General features: G+C 33.9%; 3 protein-coding genes across 8 annotated transcripts; 1 reads left to right on the top strand and 2 right to left on the bottom strand.

Moving 5' to 3' along the window:
- Positions 1–879: 879 nt before the first annotated feature.
- Positions 880–5,856, bottom strand: LOC105341493 (PIN2/TERF1-interacting telomerase inhibitor 1). 3 transcript variants are annotated; one of them, XM_011448046.4, is made up of 6 exons: positions 4,406–4,548; positions 4,197–4,319; positions 3,629–3,782; positions 3,215–3,356; positions 1,405–2,933; positions 880–1,218 (listed from the first exon to the last, which is right to left on the bottom strand). In XM_011448046.4, exons 2-5 carry the CDS (start codon positions 4,291–4,293, stop codon positions 1,413–1,415), a joined length of 1,914 nt encoding a protein of 637 aa, XP_011446348.3. In that variant the 5' UTR covers positions 4,294–4,319; positions 4,406–4,548; the 3' UTR covers positions 880–1,218; positions 1,405–1,412. The 3 variants fall into 3 exon arrangements, with proteins under 3 accessions (XP_011446348.3, XP_011446347.3, XP_011446349.3); XM_011448045.4 differs by lacking the exon at positions 4,406–4,548 and adding an exon at positions 5,702–5,856 and having other exon boundaries at positions 881–1,218; XM_011448047.4 differs by lacking the exon at positions 4,406–4,548 and adding an exon at positions 5,702–5,855 and having other exon boundaries at positions 886–1,218; positions 2,342–2,933.
- Positions 5,857–5,976: 120 nt separating this feature from the next.
- On the top strand, positions 5,977–14,816 carry LOC105341494 (serine/threonine-protein kinase PLK1). Its single transcript, XM_011448048.4, has 13 exons — positions 5,977–6,252; positions 7,244–7,351; positions 7,488–7,604; positions 7,996–8,213; positions 8,321–8,416; positions 8,656–8,855; positions 9,022–9,135; positions 9,257–9,355; positions 9,462–9,557; positions 10,017–10,170; positions 10,463–10,592; positions 12,313–12,429; positions 13,136–14,816. The coding sequence occupies exons 1-13, from the start codon at positions 6,148–6,150 to the stop codon at positions 13,367–13,369; spliced, it is 1,788 nt and encodes a 595-aa protein (XP_011446350.1). The 5' UTR covers positions 5,977–6,147; the 3' UTR covers positions 13,370–14,816.
- Positions 14,817–21,654: 6,838 nt separating this feature from the next.
- Positions 21,655–25,941, bottom strand: LOC105341496 (5-hydroxytryptamine receptor 2B). Of its 4 annotated transcripts, none has more exons than XM_034452630.2 (2): positions 25,724–25,941; positions 21,655–23,086 (listed from the first exon to the last, which is right to left on the bottom strand). In XM_034452630.2, the coding sequence occupies exon 2, from the start codon at positions 23,078–23,080 to the stop codon at positions 21,893–21,895; it is 1,188 nt and encodes a 395-aa protein (XP_034308521.2). In that variant the 5' UTR covers positions 23,081–23,086; positions 25,724–25,941; the 3' UTR covers positions 21,655–21,892. The 4 variants fall into 4 exon arrangements, with proteins under 4 accessions (XP_034308521.2, XP_011446351.2, XP_065940949.1 ...); XM_011448049.4 differs by having other exon boundaries at positions 25,728–25,940; XM_066084877.1 differs by lacking the exon at positions 25,724–25,941 and adding an exon at positions 24,759–24,941.
- Between the last annotated feature and the right edge of the window lie 238 nt (positions 25,942–26,179).

Below are 26,179 nucleotides of genomic sequence, written 5' to 3' on the forward strand. Positions count from 1 at the left end.
GTCCAATACTGAAATATGATTGGTTGAAATGCAGTTCATCGTCTGTTCTATAACCTTAAGCGTTAGCAACACACTTGGCAATGGGTAACACAACGAGCAGAAGTTAAGAGCATTCAGTATAATAAAATAAAAAGTGTCTGTTTGGGAGGGCAACCGTTGAAATTGACACCAAGAGAAAACCATTGTCAACCTCCGCTTCGCGTCGGTTGACAATGGTTTTCTGGGGGTGTCAATTTCAACGGTTATCCTCCCAAACAGTCACTATTTATTTTATTATACTGAATGTCTTAATTTTAGAGAAATTTTTACTGCTTTCATATAGAAATGACATCAATTTTACAGCAAACTGTACACGCATTATTCACGCGCTTGTAACAATTCGTTGTGTTACCGGTTGCCAAGTGTGTTGCTAACACTGATGATAATAGAACGGATTATCAACTGCGTCTAAACCAATCAGATTTCAGTATTTAACATGAAAGTATAATAATTTCAAATGTTGTCCTCCCAAACAGGCACTGTTTATATAATGGTACCATACTTAGAGCTGAATATGGTACAATTTGATAATCAAAAATAGTCAATCTGTCATAGGCCATACACCTTTTTTCTGATTCTGATACCAGCACAAGGATAACATTCATGATCCTTTCCCATATAATAACTCTGTTTGCAAACCTAGAACTTATATTGCCCACTTATGGTGTTTCTATGCTGCCTTAATGTGTACATACATGTAAATACAGCAGCCAAGGATGAACTCTTCCTTTCACAAGTTGTGTTCAGCTTTCTATCATCACAAAAACACACAAATTTGATGGTGCCATTACCATCACTGCTTTCCATATACACCAATTACAAGATTTATTATATAAATTACAAGTTTATTCCATAACAATCATATTTCAAACAGCATAAAACCACTTCATGTTAATATTTAGACTTAATTCTGTAACAAAAGATACAATCATTACATTATTTATAGCTTTCTTGTTTCATTCTCAGTTTGTCAACCGTAACGTTATAATTTACATCTCAAAACTGAATTTACATATCATTTAGATCTAAAAATACATTGTACAGATCAAGAAATCATTGATGAATGACTTGATATACAAGTTAATGTATGTGTACTTTAGGGTGAGCTTTAATAATAAGAATGTCTCTGCAAAGTCTCCTTAACCTGCCAATGGATTACAGGGTTTCATAATTTCTTGCCTAGATGCAAAAGAAGAAAATTAAACATCATTATTTGAAACAAATTTGTGTATCGAATTAAAAAGATAAAACGTTTGGCACTCTTGTAGTCTGTATTTCAAAATATTTTTTACTATCATGTACACATAAAAACATATTGGAAAACAACTGCATGATTTTTTTTAACACAAGAACCATTTAACTTGCCTCCAAGCCTACTTTTTGAATTTTTGTTTAGAATACCACAGGGATTTTTTCAACTGATGGCGAGTGAGTGTTTTCCCTTTTGTTTTACTGATTTGTTCTATCCTTAACTTATCAGCTTCAGTCAATGCCTTTGGCTTGCTACTTTTCTTTTTATGAGTCTTTTTCTTTACTGTTTTCTTTGACTTTTTCGAAGAATCCTGCTGCTTGGCTGGTTTGCCAGCAAGTTTCTTTTTCACTATTTTTCGCTGACCTTTTTTAGCAGGTTCCTTTTTTGTTATTTCTTTTTCAACTGGTTTAACATACACACCACTGATAGCATGCATACTGGCTCCTTTAGATTTAAACAAGTCTACAATGGATGGGAGTTTTGTTATAATGTCTTCTTCTAATTTCTTCTTTCTCTCCATTCGCTCCTCATAAGTTGTTGCTCTTTTTACTGGCATTGGCGGTGCCCTCCTGTCATTGGATAACGCTTCTCCGCTTCCTTGCCAATTGGACCTTGTTTGAACACTTGGTCTTTGTGGACGCAGTACCCTAGTGTCTCTAGCCCGTTGCACAACACTATTCTCCTTACATAATCTGTGAGCTACAGGTCTTCTCTCTGGATATGTCTGTTGTACAAGTTTTTGCTGTGATGCATACTGTTTTGGTTTGCTCCAGAAACTTTCTTCACTCTTCTGCTTTGTTTTCACTTTACTTACTCTAACAGACTTGTCTTTAAGTTTCTTTGTCTTTGCTTTTTTGATTGGCGGCTGTTTTTCACTACCACCAGTTTTGATTTTTTCGGTGTAATTAGGCATAAATGTTTTCATGTAGCTCTCTTTCGTTATATTCACCAGGGTTTCCTGGGTGTTTTCAACTCTTTCAAGGTTTCCTTCGGAATCAAACACAACTCGCTTTGCCCGACCATCAGTTGTCATTTCAACACTTGACTCACCTTTTTTAGACTTTTTTTTCTTCTTCTTTGGCACGTCTTCACAGCTCTCAGACTTCCGTTTCTTTGAGAGTTTGCCTGTTAAACAGTCATTCCCATCTGCCTCTGTTTGCTGTTCTCCCTCCGTGTATTTTTCCTGAGTTTTGTCACTTTCTTTCACACAGGGACTGTCCACAGTTTCCGCCATCTCCTCTGAGCAAGGTTCATCCTCAGTAGCTTTTCTCTCCTTTTTTTTCTTTTTCAACTTTTTTGATTTTTTAACACATTCCTTATCAACAACAGATGAATCCGCGGTTTCTTCCACATCAGATGCATTTCTTTTCTTCCTCTTTTTAACTGTCTTCTCAGATTCATCATCTAGATAAAATCCCACTCTTGCATCTTTATCCTCATCTTTTGTTTCCTCTAATTTATTCTTTCTTTTCTTTTTCTTTTTCTCTGACGCTGATCCATTTTCACTTGCCTCTTCCTCCTTGATGGATTCTACAGAAGTTGGGATAGGTTGACTTCCTCTTCGTTTTTCTGCCATTTTTTGGGCAAAGTATTCTTGTAAACTTTGTTTGCTGTTATAGGTTACCAAAGACCCACTGTCAGCCTAAAAATAAAAGAAGATTTGAAGCATTTGAAACTACAAAATGCATAGAAAGAAATAAATTCAAATAATTATAGTGTGTAGCATAAACAGTTTCAAAAATATGTAAATGCGTGGTCAACGAGCCTATCAATACAAATTATTAGTAGGAATTGCAGTTCAATGAACCCTTAATTTCATGGACAAACTTAACAACGAAATTAACAAAAATTGGTATTCTATGAATATTGATGAAACCACAGTACAATGTAATGGACTGATGATTCCTGTTTGGCAGCACATACCTCGACTTCTTTCTCGCTAGGTGCTTCCTCTTCCTCTTCTTTCTGTTTGCTTTTTTTCTTCTCTTTGCGTACACCAAATATGGAGTCTAAATCGGTGGCTGATCGGTTTGACAAGTCTTTTCCCTGAACAAACTTCTGGTAGCTAAAACAAATATCATAAATGATGAAAATTAACTTCCCAAAGGTCAGCTCAATGTAACGATAGGAACATTACTTATTCCAATATGTTAAAGAAATGGTGGTTCAGAAGATTTCAAGACTAAAAGAGTTTCTTTGCCATAAAAATAGCTTGAAAATTGCAATAATTTTGATTAATATTATCCTCTCAGGCTCTGACATGGATTTATTTTTCAAAAACATCATTTATAATTTTGTATTTGAGTTGCAACATAAATGGTTGGAATGAATACTGACTGGACTCGGCTGCGTGATTTTTTGGACGCTGACTCAATACTAGACACAGAGGCCTGCTGTTCTGAGTTTCCTTCATTCAGGTTGGCCAGTATGGCATTGAAGTCATCCTGATGGGCTATCCAGTTGTCACCCTGATCTTTCTTATACCCTACACCTGTCAAAAAAACCCAATTTAACATACCTTTATCATACGTTACATACACTAAATCACTTTTTATATTTTTTAACCTTACTTATAAGTAATTTTGCTATATTGCCAATAAATATAATAAATAACCATTATCACACGTTTCAAAAATCAAACTTATTATTTCTCTGTACCACAATATCTTTGCAACAAATATTTTGCTTTTTAAAAGTATATTTATTTCCTTTAGAAATATGTTTTCATTTCTTGTCAATTTCTCTGGATAAAAAGAGATCACATGTCGTTGTAGAGAGTATGAGTCAGAGTGGGCCACAATTTCTAATATGCTTAAAATATTCAATTATTAATAAATAGACTCAACATAACAAGAGCAACAAAATAAAGCTATAGATATAGTGTCACAAAGATCCCCAGAATTACCTTTATTTCCAAATTTATAGTCAACTTTGATGTGATCGGAAATTCCATCCTCCTTTACACCAAGACCTTTTCCTTCACTCCAACCAAACTTTTTCATTAACTTCTGGCCAAATTTAGTGGTATCTGTAATATAAAAGATGAATAAAAGCAATTCACTGCAAAATTGAATAGAAGAAGACACAAATATTAAAATCAAACGTGTAACATACGATCAAAGTTTGGGCAAAATTTCGAACAAAACTAATGCAGAGCTGTCCTGATTTTCAGTGAGGCCTCTGCCCATACTCTCTCTCAATAGAGGTCATTCTACGCAAGCATCGCTTTCACCTCTGTCAGTGCCTGATTTACAAGATTCTTGTACAAACTAAAATAGTAAAATATGGGCAGAATATACCCAGTAATTAAAATCAATGTATTTAGTTTTTTTTTATCTATGAATATGATTATAAATATTTCAATTTAAATCTTTCATACTTTTATTAAAAATTTTTTTTTTAATTATTAGAATTATTTTGTTGGGGTTAAAATTAAAAATCTGATCAATGATATGATCCAGTTTGACAAGATGTTTAAAAGTTTTGGAGAAAGCATTTTCTGCTTGCACCCGATTCATCTTTGATTATTGAGTTTACTCAGGTGACCTAATAAAAATCGACAACAGTAATGTCATCTTCTATGGTCTTTTAAAACTTGCCAAAAAGGTCTTTGCCCTTTAACAACCTCTTTTTGAGGTGGTATGGGACACCTGTCCATAATGATTTTAATGTAGATAAAATGACACAATATTAAAAATACCTGCCCCATTTTAGATTTTCCAAATTTCACAATATTTGACCAAGGTAAAATTTATAAAAAAACCCAGCGAGATTCGAACTCGTGACTTTCAGATTTGTAGATAACACTCCGTTAGGCATGTATGACAGACTTTTAATTTGGAGATGACAGAGTTGTAAGTGGTAGAAATAAAGAAAATCTAGAAAACTTGTTGCCATCCTGTCGCTTCGCTCGCTATGCTCACTGGTAGGATTTTGCCTGTTTCTCACTTATTTGTACAACAAATTGATAAAATCGCTGACTCCTGTGAACAGGTTTACTATTTGGGCATTTAACCACCAAATGGGACTCAAAACCACCAAACCGGGGGGGGGGGGGGGCCAACCTGATAAAATCAAATAATTTGATAATGTTTCCTTAAAATGCTTTTGTGTTATGTTGCTTCTCTCTTACAATAAAATGCCCAGGTCAGATTTAAATCTGTTATTCCAACCAGGGACGTATACGTCCCTGTTCCAACTTGCATATATGTTGTCTAAAGTTTTTGGTTTTTCTGGTTTGTTTTATTTAAATATTATAGCAAAGCAAATTGGACCAAATGAAATGTAAACAGGAACCCGAATTTTCTCTAAATCTAAATGCTGATTTGACTTGATTATATGCGAAATAGCTGGATAAAATTTAATCAACCTTTAAAATCATTTTTAACATCACATTAAATTATATATTACCGTTACTCCATGCATTTCCATTTGGGTTAATCGAAATTTTGCGTTTGTTACGTGGTTCTGCTAGCATAGCCATGTGGTATATTTCCTAAACTATCATGTGTTAAGATTTTCCATTAGGTACTTTCGTCCAATCAAAGTAATCGTTGCAAAAGGTTTCCGACATGAACGAAATCGGGGTCTCTCGGAATTTTTCTTTCACTTTCTATATAAAATTTAGACTTTACGCCCTCTAGCGAGAAAATTGATCTAAACCAATGAAATTAAACTTGGAAGAATTAGCCAATCGGTTGATTGTTGCTGTACACAATCTTCAAACTGGTAAATTTAAAACAGGACAGGTAGAAACTGAAGGAACGTGTAAAAAGGACTCCGTTAGGTTTTTTTTGCATTTATTTTAATTTCAAACATTAATGTCATCAGTGTAGCCAGCACCTTGTAACAGTAAAATGTCGAGCGCATTAAGAAGAGAAGAAATACGCAAGGATATACCTGACATAGTCATTGATCCTGGAAATGGAAAAAGATACTTGAAAGGCAGATTTCTTGGCAAGGTATAAAATGATAATTTTATATATAAAATTTTATGTCTGTTGTGGATAACAATCTGTAATGTCATAGTTAGCTTGTGCATTTAAATTTGAAGTTCAGAAGTTTTAACGTGTATGGACATGTTCATAGCTGCAGTTTAAAATGGAGGACTATATAAACAAAATATGAATGTTATGAAGCAAAAGTTCTGACATACTTTTTATTCCAATGACATTATCTGTTTATAAATTATCAAAGTAAGAAGTATAACAGGTTGTTGATTTAAATAGCATTGCAATTGCTTTGTTGAAAACAACCAATGAAAATCAGTGGCATACAATAACTAGAGAATCTAAAGAGAGTGAATGGTAATAATAGCAATACAGAGCCTTTTGAGATCAACAGCAAAACAGACATGTTTTCTTTCACGTTAATCATTAAACAATATAGAATAAATGTGTTTCTGATTAATTTATACACTTTATTTGTCTCCATATCCTTGTGTGGTTTCTGTTGGCAAAGAACCAATTCTCACCACATACCATTTCTCACCAATGCACTATAATGTCATAATATGAACATAAATTATGTGGTCTCGCGAACTGCCTTTGAACTGGTCCATGGTGAGAATTGGTCTTAGGCCAGCAAAGTTTTTGAGGAGAAAAATAGTTCTTAGTCATTCCTTAATGAATTTCCAATTTTGTGACCAATTGTATGGTATTTGATTTCAAATGAGTTGTGATTTTTCTATCTTCAAGCCATGGCAAGGAGATATAATTAAACATAAGAAGGATTTAAATGATATATACAATCACAAATCACTAGGGTTTTCTTTATTTCATGTTCTCCAACTTCTAGCAAATACTTTTTTAAATAGTTTTTTATGCAAAAAGTTCCTTAAAAAGTTCTTTACATGTTGATGTTTCTGCCAGATAGCCCTTTCAATTATTCAATAAACATATTTTTTTTCCTTATTCCAATTATTCAAAAAACATTATTTTTTTTTCCTTTTAGGGTGGATTTGCAAAATGCTACGAATTGACAGATGCAGACACCAAAGAGATATTTGCAGGAAAAATTGTTCCAAAGTCTCTACTTGTAAAACAGCATCAGAAAGACAAGGTTTGATAACTTGTTCTAGTGTGCTATACCTGATTATCAATTTAAAAAGTGTTGCTTGCTTTTGAAATTAAAACTATTGCTTCCAAATTTTCATTTATGTTCTTAATTTTGACTGAACTTATTTGTCTTGTTGCAGATGACCCAGGAGATTAGCATTCATCGCAGTGTTTCTCACAAACACATTGTCAAGTTCCACTCTTTCTTTGAGGACATGGATAATGTGTACATTCTCCTGGAGCTGTGTCGTAGACGGGTAAGTTCTCACCCTAGTTGTGGGCCCCGTTAACACCTTCACACCTTACATCAATGATGGAGGGACAGAGGGTGCGACAATGACATCTGACACTGTCATTTTAGTATGGCAGTTTATAAGTGAGACAGTTTTCTAAGAAAAATATTGTTGTGAAATTGCTTTGATTATTTTTGTTTTACTCCCTCAGGTGTAAACTTGCCATTACTTGGAAATTTGTTTTAGTTGCACATGTATATATGAATACAGTATAAATAATGAATGATTGTTTAATGTATTCTTAGAATTTGGCAAGCAAAGTTTTGATTGTGTTGAAAATGTTTAAATGTTTTTCTTGAATTGGTACATTGTGGTAAATAAAACAATAAAAATGTGATATTATTCATTTCTCTAGTCTTTGATGGAGCTGCACAAAAGAAGAAAAGCAGTGACAGAACCAGAGGCTCGCTACTTTGTCCGGCAGGTTATTCTGGCTTGTCAATATCTTCACAACACCAAAATCATTCATAGAGATCTAAAGCTAGGAAATCTCTTCATCAACGATGAAATGGAGGTGAAAATCGGAGACTTCGGGCTGGCTACAAGAGTGGACTATGATGGAGAGAGAAAAAGGTAGAAGGAACAAATTTGTTGTGAACATTTTCAAAGTTAATTTATTGATGAAATACCTAATTTTCAATAAATAAAATTAAACAATGTTAAATTAATTTTCTTTGTAGAACATTATGTGGAACGCCAAACTACATTGCACCAGAGGTGTTAGGGAAAAAGGGGCACAGTTTTGAAGTGGATGTGTGGTCATTGGGTTGTATTCTGTAAGTTGCATGCTTCAAAGGAATTGCCTCAAAGATTCTCTCACACAATGAAAATGTCATTGGTCCATCACAGTTTGATTAAAAGTTAGATACATTGGGCTTATTATTGTCATCATATTAATGCACCTTAGTGGTAACTCTGATGTGATTAAACTTTTGTCAGCTTATTTTACAACAAACCTTTGACTTAAAAATCTCAAAAATTATAACTTGCATTGGAAGCATTTTTACTTTAATAGGTACACTTTACTCGTGGGCAAACCTCCGTTCGAAACATCATGTCTCAAAGACACATACATGAAGATAAAAAAGAATGAGTACCACGTTCCTTCAAGAGTAAGTCTGCCTGCCAAAAACCTCATCATGAAATTGCTCAAAGGAGACCCAACAGACAGGCCCAATATGGAAACTCTGTTAGAGGAGGAATTCTTCCATACAGGTAAATTGCCGGGAGGAAAATATGAATACTGTTCAATGATGTTTGGTGTTTTATGTGATATTTCATGCTCACTTTGGTTTGTTTGTGTAGGGAAACTACTTAATCCTATTCAGTAGTATTTGGTGTTATTTGTAAATGTTTGATGACGATTTTGTTTTATGTGTAGGATACCTCCCGCCCCGACTACCCACCAGCTGTTTGACCATGGCCCCCAGGTTTGATACGTTAGCTCGCTCTGAGGCATTGTCTCGACGTCCTCTGCTAGAAATCAATAGAGCAGGTAAGACACATATTATTCTTAAGGATTTTTTTTTTGTTATTGTTTATTTGATGATCTGTTGTTGTTTTTTTAAAGTAAATTGAATAAGAAGTCTAAATAACCACATTATCTTACTGATTAGATGGAAATTCTCGACCCCAGACGGCCCCAACTGACATGAAGAAAGACGATAAATATCCAGCAGATTCGGAGGAAACTGATGAGGGACGCAGGAAAGGAAGTGAGTCACAAAAGGGCTATATCATTATGGGTATTCTGATGTCATATAAAAGTATCGTTTCCCAGTAAGTTTGTCTGTTATATTGAACTGTATATGGTTTTTTTAGGTGACGAACCTGCAGACTATTATTTGTCAGACCTCTTTGCCATCCTTTCAACTGTGATAGCATCAAAACCGTCCGAAAAAATTCATGTTCAAGAAGGTCAGTTTTAAAATCCATTATAATATATTCATGGAATGAAATCAATTGCTGCTTAATTTATTAAAGTTTAAATAGGGTTGCAGCGTTTAGAAACTGTTTATAAAATAGTATGACTGTCAATATGAATTGGTTAGGTTTTAAATTCATTCTTTAAAATATTATTTTCTGCTCTTTAGCATGTATAGTGTAGAAAATAAAATGATGGTACCTTTAAAGTTACATTAAATTGTACAAAATTCAAATGTACCATCAAGCAAAGTGACAAAGTTTGTTGATTGTCTTATTTTAACGTGGACGACATTTATACATGTACATGTACAATGTGAAAAAAAAAATTTCATACAGTAAATAATGTCACTACCAAAATGAAATTACTCAGTTTTGAGTTTGATTAAATATTGTATGTAATTGTGTTTTGAAATGAATTGGTATGGTGAACAGTCGATATTACTTTTACAGAGGAGGCTGAGGACCCTGCATCCATTCCTATCTACTGGGTCAGCAAGTGGGTCGACTACTCGGACAAGTATGGGCTGGGCTACCAGCTGTGTGACAACAGTGTGGGGGTTCTCTTCAACGACTCCACTCGTCTCATCCTCCTGGCTAACGGAGAGTAAGTCTATTGTTAGATCATTACACCAAAGAGAGTCTCTTTGCAGCAAAACTTCCTTGAATTGCCTGAATTTTTTTCTCAATTAAACTTACCGAAAGTTAAATTTGTAATGTCAATAAGTCTCTGCGTCCACCTCTTTTTGATGCAGTACAATGTATATATGTTTTCATAGTGGAAACAATGAGACTGTCGGTCATTCCAACCATATTCTATATTTCCTACTATTGATTGTACATGGGATATTTCCTCTGTGTTTATTGTTCTATGGACTATACATTGACTTCCCTTTCAGAAATATTCAGTATATTGAGAGAGACGGGACAGAACATTACCACACACTGAAGGTGTTCCCAGAAACCCTGACCAAAAAAGTCACTCTGCTCAAGTACTTCAGGAACTACATGAATGAGCATCTCCTCAAGGTGAATATAAACTTGTATTTCCAAAATAACAAAATAATTTTTTAAAAAGCTCCTTAAATTGTGAGTTTGAATTCTTTTTAAATAGTTAGTTAGCTTGTTGTATATTACTTTATAGGTTGAACAAAGGGATAATTTCCCTTCTTTTTAAATTCAAGAGATACATTATTCTTATCAGAAATTGTATTTTATAAACTGAAAAAAAAGAAAATAACTTTTAAGTTTCATTACTGTAAGGAAATGAAGATTGATTTATATATTGCTACAAAAAGCCACATGTAAAAAAATTTTAGATTCCCTCTGAAATTGGACCACCTTGATGTATTTTATTCTGAAATAAAATTGTGCTTGGCATACAATAAAGGCAAGGCATTTTAATTGCTACTTGACAAGTGGATTATCATTTGATTCCAATCATGTTTGTTATCACTTGGATACAAATGTCTACATGCATAAACAGTTAAGATGAAATTAAATAGAATTTAAAAATAATAAATTGCTTTGTGTACTCATATTTAAATAGCATTAAGGTATATCACTCCTCATGTTTTGATTTCATTGCGCAGATGTTCATTATATTTTAAATGAATATGATTTTATTAATTTAAACCTCACAAAAAGATCATCATTTCATAATTACACAACATTCGTAAAGAAAATCCATTTGAATTCAAGAAACGAACAAGTTTTGGGGGGAACTATTTTCTCGTGCGAAAGGTTTTTTAGTCGAAAATGACAGAAACAAGCAATTTTATGAATTTTCAATATACTTTTCTTTTTATTATACTTTATTCATTATTCTCATTTTTAACATTTGATAGGTTTGTGACATGTTCTATAGGTTCTCTATGACTTGTACTAAACTAAATTTTGAGAGAATGATAGACGTTTAGCATAAAATCATGCAAATATATAGAAAATGTCTGAATTTTTTAAAGCCAAATTTTGCAATGATTTTACCTTTGAAGCCATGTATCTAAATTTTGAAATCACTGACCTCCATGTTTTATTATGTCAAAATGATACTGAATACATATGTAGGCAAACTGGATTAATCTTCTAAAATTCTTGATATTCAAAATGTTTTTATTTCAAATCAAATTGTATCTATTATAAAAATTGTCTATTTTAAGTGCAAAAAGGTCATACAAACATTTATGCAGCTTCATGCAATTTTTTTTTCGTAATCCCTCTATTCAGTGTGACCATTGTACATAATTAAAATCAACATTTTAAGAAAAGAGTTTGCTTAATCAAAAATTCTGACAACAAATCCTGATCAGGCTGATATCGCATTTTAGGTGCAAAAAGGTCAAATTTAATTGACCACTGATGAACACTGACCTCCCATTATCTTTGTATTATTTAAGTGTGTTTTGTCTACAGATTTCAATAGAATACTTCTCAAGAAATTCTTGATACAAGAACATTGAGGAGTGGGATACCTTAACAATGAAAAAAAATATAGCAGTTGTTATTTCAAGAACATGAACAGTGATGGGGAGATGTTTTAGAAAATAGAAAATGAAATCCACCCATCTGCCCCATTTTTTTTGCAAATCGGGATGAGAATCTAAACATAAATTTGTGTGGCTTAACAGTAATTCTTTAAAGAAGTAAGAGTTGTTTCTCTTGTATCAGATGCAAATACTGCTGCAAAAGAGACTTCTATACACTATACAGTATCTCATAAAGTCAATAAATTATCTGTCCCTATTTGTAGGCCGGTGCCAACATGACTCCTAGAGAGGGAGATGACATGACTCGACTTCCGTTCCTCAGACACTGGTTCAGGACCAGGAGTGCCATTGTTTTACACCTCAGTAACGGAACTCTACAGGTATGATGACAATATACTCAAATACCTGAATGTATATATGTGCTAATGATTTTGGGTTTTAAAATGCTCCTTTATTAAATCATTTAAGAAATAAACAGGAAGTTAAAAAGTTCTCCGGCTGCGAAGCCCAAAGGGCTTCTCAGTAGATTTGATCATGTGCCAACCGAGTTCATATCCTGGTGAACTTTTTGACATTGCTTTTTTTTTTTACTTATATTTACGTTTGAAAAACCATTCAGAATCATTAAAATAACCTTGTTTTTAATGTTTACAATAATGCACAATAAACACGGGTATGCAATTATCAATGTAACGTCATTTAAAAGTTCACACAGAATTGAAAGTGTTCATGTAAGGAAACATGCAAATGTAAATAAGAAAAAGCAGAAAGTTTAAAATATGAATTTGGTTATGCGATCAAATACTTTGAAGTCCTAAGGGCTTCTCAGAAGATTTGATCACATGACCAACCAAGTTCATACCCCTGTAAACTTTTTTGTATTGCTGTTTATTACTTATATTTACATTTGAGAGCGGCAAATCATTCAGAGTTATTAACAAAACTGTTTAAAATAATGCAATCATCAAATGTTATGTGCCTGCGGTAATGATTGACGTCATTGTAAAGAATTAAACGTTTTCGTTACTCTGTAGGTTCATATTAGGATGTAAATATTTTGTTTTAAATGTTATTATTTTTTTTCAGATCAATTTCTTTCAAGATCACACAAAGATTATTCTGTGCCCACTTATGCAAGCTGTGACATACATTGACGAGAAGAGAGACTTCCATATCTTTAAACTTAGTGGAATCGAAAAATATGGATGCACACGGGAACTTGCCAGCAGACTTAGATATGCCAGAACAATGGTGGAACGCCTCATGACCTCTAAATCAGGGTCAGGTCGTGTGAGATCAGCCAACCCTTCCACTTCATAGCTGGTATAGCTACTGACATTTGTGATCAAGATTTTGTAGTGCTGGGAAGAAAAATGGTACTCAATTTAGCTCAACTGTGAATGCAGTGCCAGTAGCAAGACTATCAAATAAAGTCTGAAGTCCATCTCAGGAAGTTAATGAAAAAATACCGGCAGAAAGAAGTGAATGAAAATACCACCAAAATACCATCTGTGTTGACCAAATTATTTTATGAATGCTCTGTATTTGTTAGAGCTTTTGAATTGCTGACTGTACAATTATGCATGTGATTGAAATTCTCATTTTTGTACATGTCTTTCATGTGGTCCCTCAAAAAATATCACATTTTGTTATGTCTGAAGGTTTTATTACAGCTGAGTATCATTGAGTGTTCCATTGTATTCAAAGTTCACAGTAGGTCTCATGTATATGTGTAAAAGAAACTTTTTTTAGTTTTCATTTAATCATGTTCAAAGGGAAATATTTTTAGAAATCATGTAACTTGTGGTCCCTGAATTAGTAGTGCTGAGTTGTCTTTCTTGGGTTGGATTTGGTACGCATGGCGAGAGATTTGTTTAAGTTTTGGTTGTTTACACCCCATTCATTCAGGTGCTTTGTTTGTTTTAAGTTGTTTTGTTGTCATGAACTAAAGTTTTCTCAGAAACTTTTTACAGTACACAGAGCTACTTGTGAAATAGAGAAAATAGAAATTTGACGGACCAAACTGATGAGAAATTTTCTACAGGGAGACCAGAAACAGCGAAAGTGATGTGTTCAGATTGTACATACTTATTTGTAGAACTTGTGTACACCTATTTATATTGACATTGTAAACTAGAGATGGCTGCCCATAGCGCCATGTGTTGTTATAAAGTGACGTTGCCATTGTGGATCAAATCCTAGGATCTGGTGGCGCTATTTATTTCTTCTCTCTTTCCTTTTCTCTCTATCCTCAAATGAGTCGGATGTGTCAGCCCTGCAGTGACTGAGTGTGAATTAAACATGCCGTGTATTTTTGTGCCTATTGAGAAACAATTTACAGGATTGATTTGGCTTCATTTTTCACTTTTTAAGTTCACGTACAGTTTTGTTTCTTCTTTTTTAATATTATTTTGGCATCTGTCAGTTTAAGAATTTTGTCGATTTTGGAAAGAGAAATCTGCCAAAATGACAGCGAAGATTTCTGTCGGCCATGCTGAATATGAGACTTGTGACTGTTACATTATAGTGTGTATGTACTGTAAAAACCTATGGATGTGGAATCTCGTCGCACACAAACTCACGCACTGAATTGTTATCATAACCTATTGATTGTTATTTCTGCTCCCACATCTACTGGAAGTCTATTTGATCTGTTTGAATTGGCCTTTTCTCAAATTTCTCGTTTTCTGTCTATATCTCTCTCTCTCCTTGACTAATGCTATACAATACATGATATCATGGTTATCAATAAATGATTCAACTAATACACCTGTTTTGTTACTCTATCTAACCGATGATAAATCTTGAACAAATCACTGTTGGATTCAAAACAGTGGGATGGTTGCTACCCTCGTGCTCATAACATAACGCTCGTACAGCAGTAAGAGTACTGCCCATGTACTAATAAAACTAGGATCTTGATTAAAAGGTCACGGATTGTTAGTCTGTTAAGTGGTACGCATTCATTTTCCATGGATGAAAAAAATTACTGCCTCAACATTATGAGAACATAGTGATATTTTTATGTTTTATCACATTTGAACCAAATTTTTAGCACTTTAGGTTTCTGAATCCAAGCGTCATTGTTCAGTAGGCTTGCTTTTAAGGGAAAAAAATGATTTAATTTCCTAAAGCATTATTAGCGGCTTTATGTACCCAGTATTAGTACTGATGGCGCACTGGAGATCAGTGAAGTCATATTATATACAGTATATGGACCCCAGGCAGTAGGTGCTTCTCTATAGAGTATGAATAACACGTCGAGATCAGCTGTTAGTGTAAGTTATATGTGATTGATTATCATAGTGGAAAAAAACAACAACATTGCATTGATTGGTAACTAATGCAAGATTTTCATTCTAATTCGATGATAATGAAAATATTCAGTCGTTTTATTATTTTTTTAATTATGTCTACACTCAACGACATTTTAAAAAGGTTAAAAGGGTATGGTCACGATTATGTTCAAATTCTATAATTTACAATGCTTTAGTAATGCATTTCTATAGTGATCAAATGAAACGTAGAGTTATAAACAAGATATAGGACTCACAATTCTGCGCCATGTAAACAATGCTCGTGCCCTGCTTTTGTTTACATAGGTTCAATATACCAGTAAAGCTGATTTGTCTATCGTCTTATTCATTTTAAGCATAAATACACAGTTCCTAACCTTTAACACATTCATTTTAGGTCTAAAACTGAAATTTTCACCTCAACATTAAAAATGTAAACATGCAAAAACTTTGTTTACATAGCAAAGAATTGTAAGCTCTGTAACTCGTTTATGACTCAACGAATGACTCAAATTTTGGTTGCCTAGTAAAATTGCCTTAGTGGAGCATTGTAAACATAAAAATCGAAAAAAATAACCTTTGACCCAAATCATGATTGAGCATGACCCTTTAATCTCCGATTCCAGGATTGTATGTGTATATCTGAATATTTTTCTAGATTTCTATAATATCTCCACAGGATTTTAAAATGATATCAGAATATATATATATATATATATATATATATATATATATATATATATATATATATATATATATATATATATATATATATATATATATATATATATGAGATGCCATGATATCAGAATATATATATGCTGGATTATCCACGGTCACCTGAGATGCCATGATATCAGAATATATATATATATATATATGCTGGATTATCCACAGTCACCTGAGATGTCATGATATCAGAATATATATATATATATGCTGGATTATCCACAGTCACCTGAGATGTCATGATATCAGAATATATATATGCTGGATTATCCACGGTCACCTGAGATGCCATGATATCAGAATATATATGCTGGATTATCCACAGTCATCTGAGATGCCATGATATCAGAATATATATGCTGGATTATCCACAGTCACCTGAGATGCCATGATATCAGAATATATATGCTGAAATATCCACAGTCACCTGAGATGTCATGATATCAGAATATAAATGCTGGATTATCCACAGTCATCTGAGATGCCATGATATCAGAATATATATGCTGGATTATCCACAGTCAACTGAGATGCCATGATATCAGAATATATATATATGCTGGATTATCCACAGTCACCTGAGATGCCATGATATCAGAATATAAATGCTGGATTATCCACGGTCACCTGAGATGCCATGATATCAGAATATATATGCTGAAATATCCACAGTCACCTGAGATGTCATAATATCAGAATATATATATGCTGGATTATCAGAATATATATATGCTGGATTATTCACAGTCACCTGAGATGTCATTATATCAGAATATATATGCTGAAATATCCACAGTCACCTGCGATGTCATGATATCAGAATATATATATGCTGGATTATCAGAATATATATATGCTGGATTATTCACAGTCACCTGAGATGTCATGATATCAGAATATATATGCTGGATTATCCACGGTCACCTGAGATGTCATGATATCAGAATATTTCCCTATTGTATATAATCTTAGAATACTGAGTCCAGAATTATAAAGCACAAATTCAAGTTTGCATGTTGCCTTGTACCTTGATATGTATACATCAAAGACATAACTCTTTTTTAATTAAGAAGAAGTGTGGATTTCCATTCTAATTTTTTTCACCTGAGCTAAGAATTGAATGATGTTGATAGATTGAACTTTAATAATAGACAGCAAACAAAAGCGCTCATTTTTATTAATCACTGTTGTATATGGTATAAGATGGATCATATATTTTATCAAATATCTGAGTTTATTGCAAGCTTGTTGGGTGTTAACGCAATATCCAGTTTTCATAATGTAAATTTTGTTATACCACCCACCAATATTTGACGTATCAAAGCTGGTTATATATATGAGATTCATAAAATGGTATTTAGTTTGTTTTTCTTCAATCATGTTTTTTTTTTAAAAATTAGCCTTCCAGTTACCATGGGCAGGAAAAGACTTGCTAATATACGTGTGCAAATTCCAATTACAAGAACATCTTAGTCACATTTAAGGAAAAAAAACTAGTAATCAATAATTTTTCTTTCTATGAGAGGAAGATGGAGGAAGAGGGGAGCACGACACGTGTTATTATAAGTTTTTAACTTCTTTTAAACTCTAACCAGAGTTTTCACTTTTTTCCCATGAAAAAAAGTAATAAATGCACACAAATTTTCCACAAACAGCACTTTTTATACCGCATTCTCAAACACCTGTTGATTTCTTGTATATCAAATTACAAAAGATGAGAGTTTTCTTTAAGTTTGGTTTTTAGAATAAAAAAAAAATCGAGACAAGTGAGATTTTTGGGGGTAATCCCGAAAAGATCAAAGATTAGCTTCAGTACCAACCTTTATTTTTAGATGAGTGATACTTATACAGCTGAATAAGCAAGTAACTGAAACTCGGAGCTATCACCCGATCGCCGTGAGTATAGGGGTCGCTGTTCCTGTAGACAAGATTTTTATGGGACGGACTACTCAGGAATGCTGGAAATTTCCTCCGATATACAATGTCGTTTTAAATCTTTGGAAGACCTATCTTCTTTCGCGACCAGCCACGGAAAGTTTCCGGCTATAAACCCGAGGAATAATCTACCAAAAATTTCGGTTATCTTGAAATGAAGAAAAATTATAAACCAATTCCTAATTTTACGTATAAGCATTCTGCACTAATTCTATTAGTGGAGCTCTATAATTTTAAATCTATTTTATGTTTTTCCGATCGAAGGATGATTCCAAGCCTTTTATACTACTACAGAGTTTGCTAAAATATCTGCACCATTAACTCTAAATAACTTTTGATTAGATTTATTGAACAAAAAATCAAATGCATGCATGCATTTTCATAAATGTGTATGATGTTAATTTTCACTCAACAAATTTCACAAATACTAATCTTTTTGACATATGGAGCATTGTTTATAAAAACACAAGAGTATTCCACATGACGTACTTTTTTAAAAAATCAAAGACAACATCAAATCGATTCGTAACATTGCTTACAGCAGTCACTTGTTGAGTTCTGTTCCCCAGGGTATTCTTATTTCATATTTCGTATAACTATATCTGGAGTCTGTGTTTGATAAACAGTTTTAAAACGGAAGATACATGCTCTCTTGTCCGAATCATCTTCAATACAGTTCAGTTCAACCAAAGAAATATGGTGTAATTTTGTTACATCATAATAAAAAGAAAAGCACGTTTTTCTCCCAAAATTTTTTGTGGGGAAAACCTTAATGATTTAACTTTAAACTTGACTCCCAGTTTACAAGTTTTTATCAAATACTAAATATTTGATTTATACGAATTTCAAATGGTATCAAATACCTGGGTCACCCTGTATGTATCTCATGGCAAGAGGATAAAAAATAAAGTACGTGTACGATTTGATAATAATTGGAGTTTTTTTTTTCAAATTCGAATCTATGAAATTTAAGAATGTAGAAAACGAGATGAAGCGATAAGTTAACTACTCGCAAACATTACATAAATAATTTACACTGAATTTGTTTCAAGTTGGAGCAATTAAATGGAACGTTACAATGCACAAATAATCTAAAATATTGGTAAACCTATCCCCGATCCCTTCCAATATTAGCATTTTAAAAAGCTTGCACTTAATTTAGCATCATTTCATCGCGAAATTGTTATAAAATAGTGAGTTTGTGTAACGATCGGATCGATATAGATAACACATTTCAATTGCATCGTTCTTTGTCTCGTTGTGATTTATGTAGACGATATTTCATTTCATCTGCATGAGCATATATTTTGCATGAACCCTAATTAAGGTGCACTTTAAATGAGGATTTTAAGGGTTTTTTTTTTTCGAGTGCTTTGGAGTGACGTAGTGTGATTATAACACGAAATAGGTATGCCCTTAAAGCGGCGGGGAGAAGATAAGCCCCAGCATAGATGTTTGAGGATTCTGAAGGAACTAAAAGCTGATTTGGAGGATTTTTTGTCTGAATCACAGTTTGAAAAAATATCCGGGAAAAATTAACCATGATATGATATTTTTCTGCCTAACAAACTTTGAAATTGTATGCACAGGAATTTGCATTGAATGATATTGGTATAAGGAAGTCTTGATACAATGCATTGGACTTCACTTATCAAATTGCGATTTTATTTGAACTGATTACCAAGTTTTTAATTATGATTTGATATTCGAATGACACAAGAAAATGCCTCCTCCCTCCCCCCAAAAATCCCCAATCTTGGATTTCTTGGTGCATTGTGGCAATGCAATTTGAATTTATTATGGGACCGAATCGACGCACTTTGAAAAAAAAAATCGAATTGCGTTAAAATTGGGACCAAGTCAACGCACTCTGAAAAAGCTTTTCAAAGTGAGTACATGTACTAATTCATCTCTAAATTTTAACTGATGTTTGGCTAAAAATCTTGCAATGTTTAAGAATTAATCTGCAAATGAATACAGTTTGTAGTACAATGTGGGTTTCAACACGAATTTCATCAAATAAACACTCTACGCAAATTGCACATTTATTTGTTTTTACGTAAATTCATGTCGTTTGTTTTCGGAAACGATGTTTATGTGTTGACGGTTGTGTGGATGCCTTCTGTTTACGCCATATGGCGTGTGTTCAATTCCTACAATAGAAATAATTGTTTCAGATGTGTATCGCACTGCTTAATCATCCCAAATCTAGGTCATTGATGTTAGATTTATAATTTTTATCAATCGAATTTCGACCCTCTATTCGGTACAATTTCAACATTAAACTTGCGGCTTTTTAATCAAGATGAAAGAATTGCGTTTCCCTCTAATACCAACTATATATAAAAAGCCAGTGAACATCTTTTAATTGATATAGCATTTCCATGAAATTGATCACTTTTTTTATAGATTGATGATAAACTCGCCCGAATAAACTAATCATTGAATCGATATTGAGCTTTTTAATCTCCCGTAACCCGTACTGAAAAACTGGGACGACTCGTCATATGATATAACAACAAAAACTCAAGCGTTTGTACCTATCTATATGTTTCCAAATTGTCTTTATACTTATTATGAATCCTTAAGAAAATATGCTTGGAAATATGAAAAGAAATTGAAACGCTGCAGGTTTAAATCATATCGACGAGATGAACGCTACGTGAACATTATAACGAACAGTGAAGATAAAGCTCAATTAATTATAATTCCACTTTGGTGTAATAATATTAAGAGAGAGAGAGAGAGAAAGAGAGGGAGAGAGAGAGAGAGAATCTAGATGAAGAAAAAGAGAGTCTAGAAAAGATGAAGAAAAAGAGAGTCTAGATGAAGAAAAAGAGAGAGAGTGTAGGTGAAGAGAGAGATGAGAGAGAGAGAGATGAGAGAAAGAGAGAGAGAAGAAAGTTTGGTCGTTTCCATTGCTTAAAACGGCGTTTATAAGTACATTTTTTGCTGAAGTACATTTAACCCTGAACAAATTGCAAGAGAACATTGTGCTTAATAGCCAATCTTTTTATCCTTCCATCATCAATAATTGAACATGGCTTTTGGTGGGAAAGTGTACATGTGGCTATAGCCCCGAATTCTACTTGTCCATTAGCTTAGGAGATTGTTTATATAGGTTTTGACAAGGTTTTCTTTTTATATGCTTCATGCTTTCAGCATTATTAGGTGAGCATGGTGCCACACTCGGAGCAAAGACGATCTTATCTAGGCACCAAAGCACAATATCACGACTTCGGGTTATGTCGGAACGACATCATTCTTGTTAATTTATTCAATTTATCAACACGACCATCCTAAAACAAAAAAAAAACCGACGGCAAAAAAAATCTCTGTGCTAATTTCCATGACTGTTTCTTGATAACAGCTGAAACACGTGTAAAAATTATCATAGCTTCCGCCCCGATTCCTACAGGATAACACTAAAACACCCCCAGCAAGTCTGTGGTAGAGAGAGACCAGCGTCAGGAGGTTCAAAGTGAGACTAAATACGTCATCAGCATCGTCATCATCATCGCCATTATCATCAATGGCATATCAAACAGATATTTCTTTGATTCCTACTTAATCGTTGAATACACGTGGAAAAAATATACAAGTACATACAAAAACATCTCCACTACGAATAAGTAAAATTGAAAATATTTTGTTACAACTTTATATCGATCATATGAATTCAAATACACGTACAAACTGCATGTAAAAATCCAATTAATTCAATGCAACTAATCATTATTTTGTGTGTGCGTATAACGCATGTACACGGGCTGTGGCGTGGATTCTAAAAGTCTTGCAGCCCAACTTGAACGTGTTTTCAATGGATAACTTAATGGAGCAGAATAAACTTTAACTTTATATTCGCAGTTTTCTTAACAGGTTCTCAAAGGTCGATTTTACTGATATTCTTACAGCAAAGCTTTCGGATTTCGTCGCGGAATCTACCATCAAAGAGTCCGTACAGAAATGGATTCATAGCGTGGTTAACGACCCGCATGGCTCGCATGAACTGAAATAGCTGTTGCAGAAAGCCATAGGGATTACGGAACCAAGCCTCGGGGTCATTCACACAGAGAATCACGTATACTATCGTAGGAATATTGGACACCACATTAGTCAGAGATATTGTCATAAACATGAACGTGAGACGCCGGGTAGACAGTTTGATTTTCGATCCCGATGAGCGTTTCAATTTTGGCACGACGTCATTTGTAACCTCAAGTGTCGTCTTCATGACGTTCACTTCCGGGTTGTCTTTGCGGTTTCCGTTAATCTCCGGTCGTTTTGACGGAGGAAAATCACACTGGTCCTTGTCTTCGCTAGGGACCGGAACATCCGAAACCTCGGAACGCGAGTAACTCGTGCAATGATTCAACTTCCTGACTCTCGTCTGTCGCAAGAGGTGCTTTAATATGTAGAGGTACATAGCAACAATGACAGCAATGCTCAGAACTGAGATGGACATGGCAGCTGCCGTGAAGCTGATTAAACCAGTGGCCATATTTTCCGGTGATCTTATTGGACCACATATGTGTCCTGTCACATTATACTTGGCACTTTTGACTGGTACCCTTCCATAGAATATCAGTTCCGGTATAAGGATTATGGAGGTCACCAGCGCAATGACCCCCAAAGATACCCTTTTCCAGTACAAAGTCATCTGTTTTTGGAATGGACGACATATTTTCAGGAAACGTTGTATGGAGATCACTACCAAAAGAAATATTGAGCTTTGAGTTGCTAGGTAATTCATATACAGGAGACACTTACACAGAACGTCGTCTGGGAACATGACGGGAAAGATATTGACAGTCAAGGCAAACCACGTGGAGAACATGCACGCCAAAATGTCCACCACGGCTAGTATAGGAATGAAATACCGGTCATCCTTGTACCCTTTCATCTTAAAGTTGTAGATAAAAATAATAAACAGGTTTCCAAAGGTCCCAATAGAAAACAGAATGGAATGTACCGCGGTACTTAACGCGAACGACCGCGAAATCTCGCTGTTCCAGTGTCGTAGAATTTTATCCACATCCGGAGATGACGTCACATTTTGCATCGACATCATGGCCTGCTGTGAATGTGGAAAAAAATAAATATAAGGTTAATTAAATTCAGTTTTAAATCGGCGAGAATAAATAAACTATATTTTAAAACATTCCTCTAAAAGCCGTGTTTTATTAAAGCAAATTTGAATTGTGCTTTCATAGATCGAAGTCAAGGCCGTTCGTTTGATTTTTATTGTATCGAACTGAACTCAATACATTAAATAACCCTTACCACATCTTGTTTTTTATGAAGGATGTAAACATTTATCCGCGTCCTAATTGGCTATACACGCCAAGGATTCCCGCTTTGTTTACAAAGCCTAGATTAATGACGACAGTTGCGATCTTCAATCGAATAGAATCGTTCATCTAACGCTATTGATACAAGGTTTCATTATTCATTATTAAAGAAAACAGGATGTTTCGATTGGAATAGAAAAATTCTGTAAAACACGTCACTTGTTTCTGACAAATATAGAATATCTAACACTCGTTAATCCTTGATCATTAAGCGTGTAAACTTGGTTTCTTTTTTTTTTTAATCGGATTAAAAAATCTAAATCTATAAAAATCATGATGGATATATATATATATATATATATATATATATATATATATATATATATATATATATATATATATATACCTTTGCCAAAAGTAAATGGATTTTCTGTTCACGATAAATCTTTTTACGCAAACGTCATAAATCGTCTTCCCGCTAAGACGAGATAACTCACCAAACCGATGCTTAACATCTGTGTTTTCAATCGTGATAATCTGTTTTTGACAATCCGTCTATTGCATGTGAAGCACTTTTCATATAATCTAACTTAAAATAAGATCAGCTATATACCGGAGGGAAGGGGCACATAATTCTCTTTAAAGCATTGTCTCTAGGGAAAAGAGTCACGCAAATCGAATTTTTCATCTGGCACTACTAGGACCTCCAACACTTGCTCGACTTCTTTCACCGCCTGAGCCAACAAACGATGCATTCACATTTCAAAGTGGTCCCCTCTCTCTCTCTCTCTCTCTCTCTCTCTCTCTCTCTCTCTCTCTCTCTCTGTTTTTTGTTTTGTTTTTGTTTTTGCTCTGGATAATGCTAATTAAGTCAATCCGACGCTAAAAGACTTCATAAAAAATGCTTCATGTTTAGTCACAGGGTTTTGGGTGTTGTTTAAAAAACCGACTCTGGTGAAAAACACCCTTTAAAAATCTCTTTGAAGAAGTGTGGAAAATATAGAGCATGTAAAAACAACAGTCAGATTTTGATTCATGAATCTGATATGCTAGTAAAACTTGTAGACTATGTGGCCTAAAAATAACCAAAACATGATCTACTTAACAGAAACCATCTTGATTGCAGATGCAGTACTTATCAGTTCATGTACAGACAATTTAAGAACATGTATTATACATTTACTGTATATCTAATTATATATTTTTCCGTTTGTCATTGAAACATAATCATTTTATCATACTTTGTTTGAATATATTATCCTATCAGAATTATATATCTTTAATGCTTGAGGTATATTGTTTTAAAAAAACAAGAGTATTCGAGAAGAATTTCCTGCTCTTCAGATCATCACTTAATGTATTAGAGAGAAATTAAGAAAAGTAATCTTTAAGAAAAGAAAACAAAGCTGGCATTATTCAGCCGATCACATTACATTTAGATATACTCTATATACATACTTAATCCGGTTGGATCAGAAGATGTCAAACGTTAATATACACCACATTAACATTTTGTTGCGCCGTCACTATTTATAGATCTAGTTAGCTTTGATCTACCGCGCAGTGTTACAGCTGATCTCCGAGTTTACTGGATTTACCGAGCACTGCAGATAATCTTATCTTGACAGTTATATTTCACTTCTCTGTACCTTCCTCGTCTTTCATTGAATATTAATTATGGACATGATGAGACTGCCTCTAGGTGCGTGAACTGACATACTGATATCGAATCAACCCACAATAGATCGCAAGGATAAAAAAAGTTAAAAACTAATTTTAATTTTGCAGTATTGGGTCGGTCGTCTTAGAATTTGAAAGAATTTGATCAAACTAAAATAAAAATACCCATAATCTCTAAGTTTTAGATTTTATTTTTAAAAAAAATTGGACTGCAATAACGATTGGAATATAGAGTTTGAAATACCAGAACTGGATGTACTTTTCTCCTCTTTTTGTAGTTTAGAAAAAGCGACCACTTTATCTTGATCTGATGTCAGAATTAAACTTTGCACGTTTGAAATTAAGGAAAATATTCGAACCCCATTTCCCGATGGTAGTCAATTATATACAGAGGAGCGCCATCATTTACACTATCACAAACAAACTCCAGGCGAACGTTGACACAGAATTCAAGAACAAATTTAATACATTGTCCTGAACAAAGGTTATTTTCAGTATTTAATGATACCGGCTTAATTTCCTTATCTTCAAATGATGACGTCAAACATTTAAATTTTTTTCAAAAAATACATGTATACAGATAATAGACAGGGATAAGATTTTTTTTATTATGTTTCTTTTCCTTGAGGCTAAAGCTCTTATAACACCACTCTCCGTTTGAACTTATAGAAAAGAAAGACTAATGCTAGCCTGCAAAGAATATATTATTTAATGCTAGTAGACGTTTTTAAAATAATACCAACCTACCTGGTCAAGACTACGAGTGATTTTCTGTACCAGCTGGTTTTATTCCGTCCGATAAATCCAAACTGAAATATAATCCTCGCATGAAAAACATTGTAATAAAAACACACACTGTTTTTTCTTTCTTTCTATCTTTTTTCAGTTTCACGGCGTCATTTCACAGACTCACGTGGTTAGCGTTTCCGCGCTCCGCTGCAAGTGACACTACTTCATTCATAGCGCTAGGTCTTGCTTGGTTGGTCGATATTTTTACATCCCTGATTCGAGACGCCCCAGCAGTAGATAGGGTTCACGCACCGACACATTCTTATTAATTAACACTCATACATACCCTAATTTGTATTCGTTAACCAATATTTACACATATATTTTTTGCCGTTGGGGCAACACGAATGATTCTTAGTATATATACATGTATGTATATATAAATATAAATATAATTTGCTGTACATTTA

This window comes from Magallana gigas, chromosome 5, assembly GCF_963853765.1.
Source record: "Magallana gigas chromosome 5, xbMagGiga1.1, whole genome shotgun sequence".
NCBI lineage: Eukaryota > Metazoa > Mollusca > Bivalvia > Ostreida > Ostreidae > Magallana > Magallana gigas.